This window comes from Acanthochromis polyacanthus, chromosome 13, assembly GCF_021347895.1.
Source record: "Acanthochromis polyacanthus isolate Apoly-LR-REF ecotype Palm Island chromosome 13, KAUST_Apoly_ChrSc, whole genome shotgun sequence".
Classification (NCBI taxonomy): Eukaryota; Metazoa; Chordata; class Actinopteri; family Pomacentridae; genus Acanthochromis; species Acanthochromis polyacanthus.
This window is the reverse complement of record NC_067125.1, coordinates 38,883,077-38,896,328: the sequence shown is the minus strand read 5'-3', so window position 1 is coordinate 38,896,328 and position 13,252 is coordinate 38,883,077. Positions and strand designations below refer to the sequence as shown.

The 13,252-nt window shown below is 40.4% G+C and overlaps 2 protein-coding genes across 2 annotated transcripts; one reads left to right on the top strand and one right to left on the bottom strand.

The window, feature by feature from the left end:
- Nucleotides 1–3,509: 3,509 nt before the first annotated feature.
- Nucleotides 3,510–6,819, bottom strand: cryba1a (crystallin, beta A1a). Its single transcript, XM_022210771.2, has 6 exons — nt 6,687–6,819; nt 6,134–6,200; nt 5,856–5,974; nt 5,266–5,407; nt 4,703–4,845; nt 3,510–4,037 (listed from the first exon to the last, which is right to left on the bottom strand). The coding sequence occupies exons 2-6, from the start codon at nt 6,170–6,172 to the stop codon at nt 3,890–3,892; spliced, it is 591 nt and encodes a 196-aa protein (XP_022066463.1). The 5' UTR covers nt 6,173–6,200; nt 6,687–6,819; the 3' UTR covers nt 3,510–3,889.
- Nucleotides 6,820–9,413: 2,594 nt separating this feature from the next.
- On the top strand, nt 9,414–12,994 carry crybb1l3 (crystallin, beta B1, like 3). Its single transcript, XM_022210769.2, has 6 exons — nt 9,414–9,456; nt 10,574–10,647; nt 10,760–10,878; nt 10,975–11,107; nt 11,560–11,702; nt 12,017–12,994. Exons 2-6 carry the CDS (start codon nt 10,582–10,584, stop codon nt 12,183–12,185), a joined length of 630 nt encoding a protein of 209 aa, XP_022066461.2. The 5' UTR covers nt 9,414–9,456; nt 10,574–10,581; the 3' UTR covers nt 12,186–12,994.
- The last annotated feature ends 258 nt before the right edge of the window (nt 12,995–13,252 follow it).

The window sequence follows — 13,252 nt, the reverse complement described above, 5'->3', positions numbered from 1 at the left end:
ACGCAGTATGAAACTGTTAAATTATCTTATTTTGCAGCAATCTACAGCAGGATTCCCCATTCTCTCTTCAACACAGCATATATCAGTATGAGGGTAAGAAATCATATGCTGATATGATTTTATTTATTATTCTACAGATAATGTTACTAATTTTCTTATGTGCATCGGGTAATACAGACACAAGTTAACATTTTGGGTTTTTGTTGCCACTATTCAAAATAACCCAGGACCAGAGATACTGTGAGGAAACGTTCATGTATAGGCAAGACATCTATAGTTTATTTATGATTTCTATATTGACAATTCTGCCCATATGTGATTATAATGCATCAAACTACAGCACCTTATGGTACATGAAATGCATTTTCACTGTTATTCAGCAACTGGTTGATGTATTTGGCAGAGAGAGATGAGATTCTATGATGCATTTATATACACATTGATGTTGCTGCTGCAATAATAAATAGAAACATTTGATATGACAGAAAAATATTCTGTAAAGCACAATATACAGATACAAATCTCACAAATTTTCTAAAAAAAAAAAGAACAGTACTAGGAGGAAATAGTCAAATTTATCCTCAGCTATCATGCAAAACATTCATGTTTCACCTTTGATTTTCTCAATCCCTGAATCAAGGTCCTAGGAGATACAGGACTATAGATCAACGGACCAATAACATCCAGGGTTCTGCCCATTGACAAATACAACTTACCTTAACCTTGAGGGTGATCAATAAACTGACATAATGGAAAATAACTTCTAAACACCAACTAGCTACATAACACTGACTGAAGAGCAAAGCACTCTAAGAAGACTTGAGAATTACTGTCTTAGAAACTAAAATTAACTCTAAATATCAAAAACTATAGATGTCCTCGCTCTATTAGATGAAGTTGACAATCAATTCATTGGTTTGCTCACAGGGAGTCTGATGACTGTTTGAGGTTGAAGAAGAGCAGTCGAGGAACTCTTTCTAATAAAATCTTTTCACCAGGTTCACTTCAGTCTATACATTAAAAAAATAGCATTTTTGACATTATGTGCTTAACTGTCTGCATATGAAGATGTAACAGGCACACACTGAATTCTCCAAACTAACATAATGCAGCTTTATGCAAAAGCCTGAACAAAATACACATGCTGTATTACTGATTTTTGAAGTGAGAGGAATCCACAGGGCAGGCTGACATTACAAACAACATCACAAATCAAACCTTCCTCTAACGTTCAAAAACCACGGACTGAAAGCAGCTGACTGAGGATCTGAATCAATCTACTGGACAAAGCAGTGGAATACTATAAAAAAATTATCAAAGTGCTTCCATCTCTGACATTTTTGCATTTTCAAATGTCATTAAGAAATGTCGATTGAGTGTAATTGTGGAAGTAATTGTGGAGCAAAGTGTACATGAACGAGCAATAAGAAAGAGAACTTACAATCTCATCACATAAAGACGGCGTCTGAAGTATGCAAAGCTGCATATGGATAAGTCAGATTCATTTTGGAAATAAATAGAGTGAGCAGATGTAGTTAAAATTCAACTATTGAGCCGGATATATGTTTACAGAAAAAAAATCCACCAGTTGCATCCACTGTTTAGCATGAGGATGGGAATATTCTGATCTGTGGTAGCATGGATACATTGCAGTGATCCAAAGCAGAACTCAAAATCCACCTTGAGCAACCTCAAGAAACACAATCTGAGGCTTCTGAATCACGCGTCTCCAGACATGAATGTAGCAGCTTAAAAATATCTCACAATTTGAAGTGTTCTGCAGGTAAGAGTGGGTGACACTTCATGAATCAAGAACAGAATGAATCTTGGCTGACTCAATTTTCAAGCTGTGATATCTGCCGAGGAGTGGGAGGAGGGGTATTAGAGTGTTAGCAGGGAGCCAGAATTTTGCATATTGTTATATTATTTTTAAAGTTCATGAAAAATTACATTAACATTTGAAGAATAGTTTGTTCTAGGTGTTGACGTTTAAAGACTAAATCCTGTTTTTGTTTTTAGAGATGTGAGAAGCAGTCTTTCTCCCTTTTTGGAAGCATGTAAGAACAATGTTATGATAATACTGAGTTTGTCTCATAAATCCAATGCAATAAATTGGTAACAACTCCTTTTCTTCTTTCATTTATTTTTGCACCTGCGCCTTTTACATACTCTCAGTACGCTTTCAAATATTCCCAATATGCCTTGTTAAACTTTACATGAATTTGAAAATCACCTGATTGTTTGTCGAAGATTTTTAAAACCCTTGAGGTTGTCAATTTGCTGCTTGCATCTGTATAGCTGTGGTTCAGGGGATTAAAAACCAGATGGGTACAAAACCAAAACCAAAACCTGTTGTGTCAGAATCAGCACAGGGTCAGCTGAACTGCAGCTAAACCAGCCAGACTCCCTTAACAACCAGCAGTGCAATGGGAATAGGCATGTCTTGTGGTTTACCACGCTTTACTGAGGGAGGTCAATTATTGTTTAACAAGCATAACAAGAGCAACAAAACCCACAAACAAACTGCACTCACTCTCACGGTAATCTGATTTTTGGTTCAGCTTGCAGATTACTGAATAATTTCTCTTTATAGGTAACTGTTTTCACTTTACTGAAGTTAAATTTTAGGAACCTATGTGAAAATGAGTTTCATTGTGTGGTTTTCTGTCAGTGCTGTTATCTCTGCACTGGCTGTCATTGTGTAAATTGGTGGCGCAACCACAATACATGTTACTTGTTTGCATTTCAAAAGTTGTGGTTTGGCTATTGATTACATTACTGCTGCAATGTCACTGTCGCAGGCTGCACAGTGGTGTAGTGGTTAGCACTTTCGCCTTGCAGCAAGAAGATTGCCTGTTCAAATCCCAGGGTGGGCCTGGGATCTTTCTGCATGGAGTTTGCATGTTCTCCCTGTGCATGCGTGGGTTTTCTTCGGGCACTCCGGCTTCCTGCCACAGTCCAAAAATATGATGAGGTTAATTGGTTACTCTAAATTGTCCGTAGGTGTGAGTGTGATTGTGTGTCTGTATATGTAGCCCTGTGACAGACTGGTGACCTGTCCAGGGTGTCCCCTGCCTTCACCCGAGTCAGCTGGGATAGGCTCCAGCACCCCCCACAACCCTAGTGAGGATAAAGTGGTGTATAGAGCATGGATGGATGGATGGATGTCACTGTTGCTCATATTTTGCAATAATTAACCTGTAGCACTGGTGACATGTTGCTGATGCTCGTGTATCCATTATATTATTAATGTTTTGGATAAAATTCCCTAAAATGACTGCAGACTGGAAAAACACAAATTCTAGTTTGCAATGCTCAAGTTTGGAGCAGTGTAAACTAGAGTTCATTATACTGTAGGAAGCAGGAGGTAACACCAGTATCTCATGTGAGTACAGCATGACTGTAAATAATCCCTTTCAAATAGAAAAGCATGACATGAAATGTACTGCAACATCAAACTTCCCAGAAACAGAACAAAGAATAAAAATAAATCACAACTGAGCAGCATGGAGTTTAGCAGCAGACTCTTGTATTTCTGTTTATTTTAAGTTGCCCATTCTTCATTATTGATCACTGGTAGCACCATATTTACCCACAAATACGAGGAGCAATGACTGAGTCACCCTGCTGCTGCCTTGAGGCCTTTCAACGTCCTCCTCTATCTTCCTCAGTGAGGTGTCAGTCAGTCAGGAGCTTCTCTTCAGTGGCTCTTTTTTTCTCAGCTTAACTCATCATTTCTAATTGTTTTAATTGGCAACAGAACAAAAGCGCTGTAAACACATTGATGGTTAAAGCACCCGAAGGTGCTGGAATGACTGGGTGAAGGGAGGAAGAGGAGGAGGATCTGGAGGAGGTAAGACAGAGAGGTCGGGAGAGGAAGCTGCAGCTCTCATTGCTGGATTCGACGCAGCGACTGCACCTGGAAGGACTGAGCATGGGAGCCCCACTCTCTGTAATGTTTGTACTCGCCGCCATGGCGATCGCACTCCATGATGTACTGGTAACCACGGTAACCTGGGAACTGGTAGCACACCCAGCTGGAGGAGGAGAGGAGAGAAGTGATTTATGAGAAGTATGTGGTTTACAGAGTGAGTGAAATGTGGCCTGTGGGATCTGAAATGCATTTAGTTTAAAAATAGCCACACTTTAAACTGTGTGAGGTAAAGGCAGCAGGTTAATGCTGTAGAGTTCATTCACTTACTGAATTCAAACACACTGGTATATAAAAGGCAGAGAAACAGAAATTAAAGCATTTGATTAAATTTAAAGTTGCTTATTAGTCCAATGAATGTGCCTGGAATGTTTTTAACTGAAGCTAAAGTATAAAGTCTGATCAACTTTATTAATTCCAAGAGGGGAAACTGAAGTCTCAATAGCAAAACAAGGTAGAAAACATGATTCATGGACAAAGTTATTAAAATAGTATATAAACCTCAAGCATCAGTTACACACAGTATAAAAGCTAAAAAATAAAAGCTGTTTATATTCTTATGAGCATTACACGAAAAGTGAAACTAGAGCTGCTTTATGACAGCGTTTTGCATATCTGTAAATATTGTTACTGCAATTTTCATTTTGTTTTGTCATTGTTTTGTTTTGACTCTACGTCTATAGCTGCTGTAACAGTCTGAATTTCACCTGGTATGGGGAGAAATAAAGGACTTATCTTGTCTGAACTGAGTAACTGGATGCTGAGACTTACGCGCCACCCTGAACTTGCATAGACCCAATCTCGTTGTTGCCCCAGCCCATAGCCTGCAGAGAGGGGTAGTCATCGTTTATCTCCCACTGGCGGCCCATGAAGTTCTCCCTCTCAAACAGCACCATCTTGGACTCCTTGTGGTTCTGTGTACACATGGATGTCAGAGTTGACACACAAAACAATACCAGATATACTGTTGTAGATTTGTAGATGATGATAGTAGTGAGGCAGCATTGACTTCACTTCACTTCTACATTGATAATTAGTATTTTTTTTAAAAATCCTACTCAGAAAAGGATGCTCAATTTCAACCCCCATTATGAAAATTGTGTCAGATATCCCAATTCTAATAGTATACATGACCATACTGAATTACAGTTTATTTTTTTAGCTGAAACCAGCAGATGTCTTAAGTCACTTAGTAGATTTGTCACACAATAAGGTTCTGATCACAAATGACTCACTGTCATGAGTCAAATTTAGCACTTTAGTTTTTTGAAAGTCTGAACCTGAAAGTCAGACGGGGAGAAAACAGAAGCTGTTGGTTTAGGACAGAAACATACAGCAGAGCAGATGGGGCGGAAGGACATCATCCTCTCAATGTGGTAGGCGTTGCTGCCGCTCCATGACTCCCAGTGAGGATACTCTCCTCTCTCCAAGACAAACTGCTGTCCACAGAAGCTGGAGTGCTCGTATCCTGCCCAGCTGTCACCAACAAACACACACACACACACACACACACACACACACACACACACACACACACACACACACACACACACACACACACACACACACACACACACACACACACACACACACACACACACACACCATTGCTGTCTCACTGGGACACTGGTTAAAACAGCCTGATTAGCAGATGTTAGGCAGATGTTTTCTAGAGCATATCTTGGGGATGCTTTCACCAGCTTGTCTGGAACAAACATTGAACAAGCAAGAGTAAACTGCATTACATGTGAGTACTTATTATCCTTTTTACATGCATCCGTTTGGCTTTAGCTATTAATAGATCCTATAATAGCAAAATTGCTCTAGCATCTAGATTAATTAAATCTGTTGCCAGATATTGAATGCAGCGCCAGATGTGCTGCAAGTCATTTCCTCATGTGTGGATTTTGTCTTGCAGACTTACGCTCCACACTCCACCTTCAGAGAGCGGATGTTGTCAACGCCACACTCCATGATGTTCTGGCAGGCTGAGGTAAACTCCAGACGTTTGCCCTGGAAGTTCTCCTGGTCATAAACTGTGATCTGGGGAGGACACAAATGCGTACATGTAGTATGCACACGCAGCATGCACACACTGATGTGTGCACAGATGCACACATCATTGACATTATCAGGCCAGGCATGAAATTAAAAAATGCAATCTGCTTTTGTTAATCATCCATGACACGGCATCAGACTCACCTTCCATGGTCCCAGTGGGTTGGGATTATTCAGAGCCATGCTACTGTGTGTCTCAGTGGTGATTTATCTTCAGGACAGAGAGCAGGAGAGTCACAGTTATGCGAGTATAAAAGGCACTTAAAATAAGAATGCATGTCTGAGCTGTGTTTTATTGTCAGCGTCATGTATGCAAGATGCTGATTGACTGTCACAATTGGATGCTTCATGCTTGCTTGTTTATTTAAAATGATTTGAAGTAACCTATCACCTGATATTATTGTATATAATGTATATACAGTGTAATAAAACACCTGACATCATAGGTGATTGGCTCTGAAATGCTTCTTAAAACTGGACTACGTGCTCATAGTTGCTGCAGCCACATGTTGATGTTGACACAATGCATGTTTGCTCTGTCTGTGCACGGTCAGTATGTCTCTGCATATGCATGTCTGCGTCAGTCTGTACATTTATGTGACTCAGCAGAATCAACAAAGAGAAAAGACACAAAAATGTAAAGTGACAATGGTCTGCACGAGGCTGTAGTCTGAATGGATTGAGATAGAGGGCTTACCTGACCGGCCCCAAAGAATAGCTGTTCAGTGCTCACAGGGGGCTCCACAAAGACGATGTCCTGACCCCAGAGTAAACGGACCTATTTATACATGCTGGTGCTGAAAAGCAGCTGGGCCTGTGGGTCGGGGCAGGAGTCAGCACATTGCTGTTCCAGTCATTGTTCGGCACTGAGCTGCTGGGCTTTAGTTAGCTGCAGTGGGACTGGATGGAGGGCACCGTGCCCAGTGCAGATAAGCACAAGTTCCAAATGGTCCATGAGCAGTGGGCCGGACCGAGTCCTGCCACAGCCTGGTCCAGGAAACAGATCATCACAGTCTTGCTAGTGCAAAGAGAGAAGCACATTTAGAGCTCAGGTGGAGAGCAAGAAACAGAAAAAAAGCAGACACATTTTTGCTTTTAAACTTAAGGTGACATTGAAATATTGGAACAAGAGAACTCTAAAGAGAACTTTGGGAAATGTTGGGTTTTCGGTTTGAAAATTTGTCAAGTCTCCACCTGACTGTGTGAAGAGCTGTGAAAATAAAATATGTTGTGAACTGGTTCTAAATAAATCAAACTGAACTGATCCAAATAGACACTTAGCTGAAAAAGCTGCAGAATGAAAATGATGGATTAACCTTTTAAAAGTTTACGCACTGACTTCTCTCCACACTGAGCTGTGCTCCATCTCGGGTGTGCGCTTCATGTCCACCTCAACCGACTCCACATGTCTGGTCCTTTCACCTTCTCACTCAGTCCTATATACACACATGATCAGTCATGCACGCCCACAGTCATGGACAGAGACAGACATGTGAAGGCGTGTTCACGGACTCACATATATACATTCAGAGCACACAAAGAAACTCACACATACATACACACACACACACATATACACAACACCATTCAGGCATGTCACTGACGCCTGAACTTATAGTGCACATTGTTCTTCCCCTATGCATTGTACAACGTTAATAAATAGGCTTAAATTGTTGCAGAAGTATCTTCATGTTGTATGTTGTACAAATGTGAAAGTCTTGAAGCGCTTTATTTAAGTTTCTTTACTGGTTTTGGTCTTTAAAGCAGTTTTCCAAACTCTTAATGCTCTGAGCCAGTGGAGAATAAAGTACTGACCTGAAAGTAAAAGTTTGACAGTAAAGTGTGATTTATTACTTACTCTCTTTCCGTAAGTGTGTTTCGCTCTCCTTGTATTTCTTGTATGTTATCATTTTGGATATATATGTAAACGTGATGGTACATGTTAAAGCAACCTTCTCTGTGTTTAGCATGAAGCTAATGTGCATGTACAACATTCATGTCTGCACTTCTAGTGTCACAGCGCCTAACCGAACTCATGACTTAGTCACACCCAGGAACACAATAAGAGGTTGTGTTGACATTTAATGCCAGGCTACTTTATATTTGCTATAAGCTTGTAATACCAATATAAATAATAAGGCTTCTGTTTCTGTTGCACAACTTGCAAGTGAAGAGAAAACTGTAGCATCAAAGCACAAAATGAACAGAAACTAATTCCTGGTCTTTTTAAATGCTAAATGAATTATATGAAAAGAAATGTGTCCCAGGATTGCATACATTGCAGATTTATACAGTTACAAAGAGGCATGTGATCGTTGTCACACAGGTAATAAAACCATCAGTAATATGTAAAAGGTCTCATGGAAGAGAAGAATATTCTTTAAAAATACACATTTTGAAAGAGTGAAACTGATCTGTCTTTTGCTCTACATCTTTCTGTCTGCTCTGCATCTAAAATAGCTCAGGTGTTAGATGTGTTGTTCTAGCCACAGCAAACAACACGTCTACAAGCAGTTTCGCAGGTGTTTAACAGATGATCACAGTGCAACAGGTGGGAGACATCCAGAGGTGATTTTACACCCGAAGTGTAAATTTGGTTATAGGAGCACAGAGAAAAAAGTTAAACTGAAAAGGTTTTTATGTAGTTTATTTGTGGTCTGTTTTCAAAAGTTCACAACCAGAAAATTACTTGTTGCCACTGTGCATCTGCAAGTGCAAGTGTACGTATGATATGCATGTGTAGATGTGTAGAGTGTGTTGTATGCAGTGTGTCTGTATGGATACAGCCTTTCCAGCATTATGATACGCAAAAGAGCGTCCAACACTCGCCTGTCTAAACAAAAGGGACAGATGCCGCTTCTGCAGTCAGCACATTACACACACAGGGCTCAAAGGCTTAGACCGCCTGCACCAAGGATCAAGAGAAAGAGAGAGAATATGGAGGTGAGAGACAAAATAAATCTCAGAGAAAGTGGAGAAAATGACAAACGGGAAGGATATAAAGTAGAAATAGGATTTAGAAAGAACGTTAGAGACAGAGTGTGAGAGTTGTGGCTGCAAAAGTAACTGTGTGTGTGTGTGTGTGTGTGTGTGTGTGTGTGTGTGTGTGTGTGTGTGTGTGTGTGTGTGTGTGTGTGTGTGTGTGTGTGTGTGTGTGTGTGTGTGTGTGTGTGTGTGTGTGTGTTAAAGCACGCAAACTTTCTGCTGATGGCAGTGACTGTCCTCAGTCGGCCACAATGGTGCTGGACAACAAAACAGGCAGCTGAGTCAGCACAACTTGTCCACAGATAAGGAGTGTGACCTCTGACCTTACATCATGTTCCAAATAGCTCTCAGCCAATCAGAAGCCAGAATCCTGCCTCTATAGACTCGGGCTGGATGTGAATGTATATATATATCCCCACTCACAAGGCCTGCGTCCATCACTTTCTCCAAAGGTCGGTCCGTTTCAGGCATCAATTGTAACTGTAAGTTTCCATTTCAAGATGTTCTAACTCTTTAAAAACTGATAGAATAATTGGATTTTAACCCTAACCCCAAGGAAGAGTTTTCCTGTCTGCTCGCGCTTTGGACTAACAGAACCAAACCTTAACTCTGGACTTAGTAGGTAGAATTTCGACTTAAAAAACAGCAGCAGGGTTAATTATTTATTTCAGTGTCACTTGTAACCCTGAGATTTTTTTAATAAGAAGGAAACTGTGCTGTCCTAAATATTATTTTCTTAAACATGAACCAGAGCAGGTTTTGACACATTTGATATGTTTTATGGGTTGCTACTGAATATTCTTGCTCTTGTGGGAAAAAATGAAACAATAGAGGATGTGCTTGCAGATTTAAAATAGAACTTTGAGGACATTTTGCTAATGAAATCTTGGGATGGACGAAAACATTCAAGAGCAGTCAGTTAAAATCCATTTTTACAAAAAACAAAGAATTATGTTAACAGAATAATGTCTCAGAAATGCTTGAGCTCACATTATTGCTGATATTTGCCTAACTTTCATCAGTTTCATGTTTAAAATCTAAGCCAGGTAGAGAAATACAAAGTAAGACACAGTTTGAGGTTTAAGTTTGGTATGTTATAATATGGTCGACTATTTTCACAATGTCATTCAACCTTATTGAATGCCTTATTATGACCTAGAAATCCAACTTTTGTTAATCTCTGGTAGTTTCAGTTCTTACTTTGTTCCTCAGTGATGTACTCCAGTGTTTGTCAGTAACTTATAAAGTCACTGTACTAATGCAACAGAGCACCATCAGTGGTGAAGGGTGTGGTCAGAGATCAAACTGATTTAAAACGCTGCTTTTCTGCTTGGTGTCAGTAAACGCTTCTTAAGAATACAGATTAATTAGGCCCAGTTCAGTTACGTCTAACAAAAAGGTACATTATCATAACTAGAAAAGTTACTTAAATGATGAATTTTTCAAGAAACAATACGTCTCTGAGCCAGTTTTGCCTGTTTTAAAGATGTGAACATCTTCATATTGACTTTTCAAATTGACTGTTCAAATATCAAAACGTTCTTCATGAAACATACAGGCATGAATGTTGGTTTTCAGCCTTGTTTTCTTTTTTTCTAGATCTGATCATGTCTCACTCAGGTGCTCAAGGCAGCATTGGCAGCCACTCTGCCATCGGGCTGCGTAATCACAAGGTACAGCTATTTTTGAAAATTCCTAATCACTGTAAACAGCAAAAGTCAGTGTTTAGATATCCAAAATGTTCGTCCTGAGAAATTAACGCCTGCAGTTTGTTTTGCTCTTCAGATATACCTCTATGAATTCGAGAACTTCCAGGGCCGTAGGATGGACCTGTTCGCAGAGTGCCGCAACCTGTGTGAGAAGGGATTTGAAAGAATCGGCTCCATCAGGGTCGAATGTGGACCGTAAGTCACCAAATTCACCATTCAAATTTATATTAATTCAGTGTGCCCTCTCTTTAACCGAGTACAAGTTAAATATCTGTCTGTCTGTGTGCCCAGCTGGATGGGTTTTGAGCAGCAGAACATGACCGGGGAGATGTTCATGCTGGAGAGGGGAGAGTATCCTCGCTGGGACACCTGGTCCAACAGCTACAGGTGTGACCGCATCATGTCCATCAGGCCCGTCAGAATGGTAAGTCATGGTCGGCCTGGGGTGGGTTGTTTTTCTGTCTGTTGTGGCTGCAAGTGCTGATTTTGTTTCTGCTGTCAACCTCCATTTGCACCTCTCATCCATCTTAGCCTCTCATCCATCTTTTATTGGCACAGAGGAAAGTGCTTTTCATGGTTGCAGTTATACGAATATTTATAGACTCATTTCACTGCCTGTATTTTTGGATTAAAGCTTTTATTAGCTGACATTTCCATTTCAAACTGATGATTTAAAAGAAAAAATCCAGATAACTGCAAGCATTCAGTGTTTTCTATTTAAATCAATATTACACAACACTTCCTAGCTTTGTGCTTCACAGACTTTGATTTAATTTCTTTAATGGCTAAAATCTAGGGCAGTGAATGGACAAGAAGCTCCACAAAGATCTGTAAGGAGCCAGTTATTAACTGAAATGTGTTTCAATTCTCTTATAGGACCCCCAGGACCACAAGATTTGTCTGTTTGAATGTACAAACTTCGAGGGTCGTAAGATGGAGGTGTGCGATGAGGACATTCCAAGTCTGTGGTCTTATGGCTTCCAGGACCGTGTCGCCAGCATTCAGGTCACCGGTGGGACGTAAGTGATTTCTAGTTGTCTGCTTTGGTGGCGTTTCTATTTAGCTGATAAGCTGTGGAGGCCTAAAGGTCCAACAAACCGACCTAATATGGGAAATCAAAACAAGAAGCGTCAGATCAAGTGGAATTTCATGTCTCTCCAAGTAGAAAAAAGACATAGCAGAGGGATAAAATGATAGAATTCAAACTTTGTTAAAGCTGCAGTTGACCTGTCTCGTATCTGCACCTACTTTCTAATTACCTACCAATAGCTTTTTGGTCAGCATGAGTGAATTTATTTTGCCCACATCTGTTTCTCTCTGCTTCCTCCCACAGCTGGGTGGGTTACCAGTATCCCGGCTACCGTGGCTTCCAGTATGTGTTTGAAATGGGCTCTTTCAAGCACTGGAATGAGTGGGGAGCCCACCACCCCCAGATCCAGTCCATCCGCAGGGTGAGAGACATGCAGACACACCGCAGAGGCTGCTTTGAGTTCACTGCATAGAGGAGCCCAGCAGACTGCAGGCAAACAGGAGGGAACAGCAAAGGCTCAGGCTTGTCACGCTGCTAAACATCCCTTGGAAAATTCTACAAAAGCCGTTTAGCCGCACGAGCTAACGGCTTCAGAATATTGTTATTGCTTTTACTGGCAGGATTTGGAAAAATGTGGCACTGTGAATGATTCTGAATGAGATGAGAAGTTCTTATTGTCACAAACTCTGGTAAAAACAGTTGCAATGCTCTCTGTCTACAGACCTCATAGAAAGATTATATGATTTATCATATTTATAAATAGGGGGATTATAGGGGATCGGTAGATTTAATAGTTTGTGTTTATGAGTTTGTTTTAAATACTATTTGCAACCATACCTGCAAACCTTTTACTTTCATTTTTATTTACTTGCCTGTATGTTTCAAGCTGAAATGATGCCAATAAGCCTGTTCATCAGAGCGCTCTCCCTCTCCTGGGACACACAATCATATCACTGCTCACTGATACTACCATGGACAGCTCTCACCTCTGCACATGTCCTGCAGTAAGGTTGCTATGCAGAGGGAGGCACTATTTCCTTATCACAAAGCTAAAGCCTCAGTGCCCAGAGGAGGATGTTGGTCAGCCGGTGATTAAACAAGAGGAAGGGAGGCTGTGCAGGGATGTGTTTTGCTGATGTGAATATCTTTTGGCTGGCCTGTTTCAGCTTATTGATGGGACTGTCCAGAAGATTTGCATTTTACACTTTCTCAGGGATGCTGGCATCTGGAAAGCAACTTTCCAATAGAAAAAAATGAAATAAAAAGTTATTATAATTGAAAGATGGTCTCATCTAATTCTTTGATTACCTTTGTTTGGGGGACCTTTGCTTTAAAGGTCATGGTTTATGGTTTTAGTCCTGCATAATTCTTGTTTTTCTTCTAATAAACTATGGATCAAAAGATGGTGCATAATGATAGCACCAAACACAGTGAGCATTATCATCAAACTCTGCAGCCCCTTTTGCACCTTCCAGCTCGAACTTTTGACTTTTCTGTTTTGGCTCCTGACTTTTCCTAAACCACCACCTGCTCAGCACC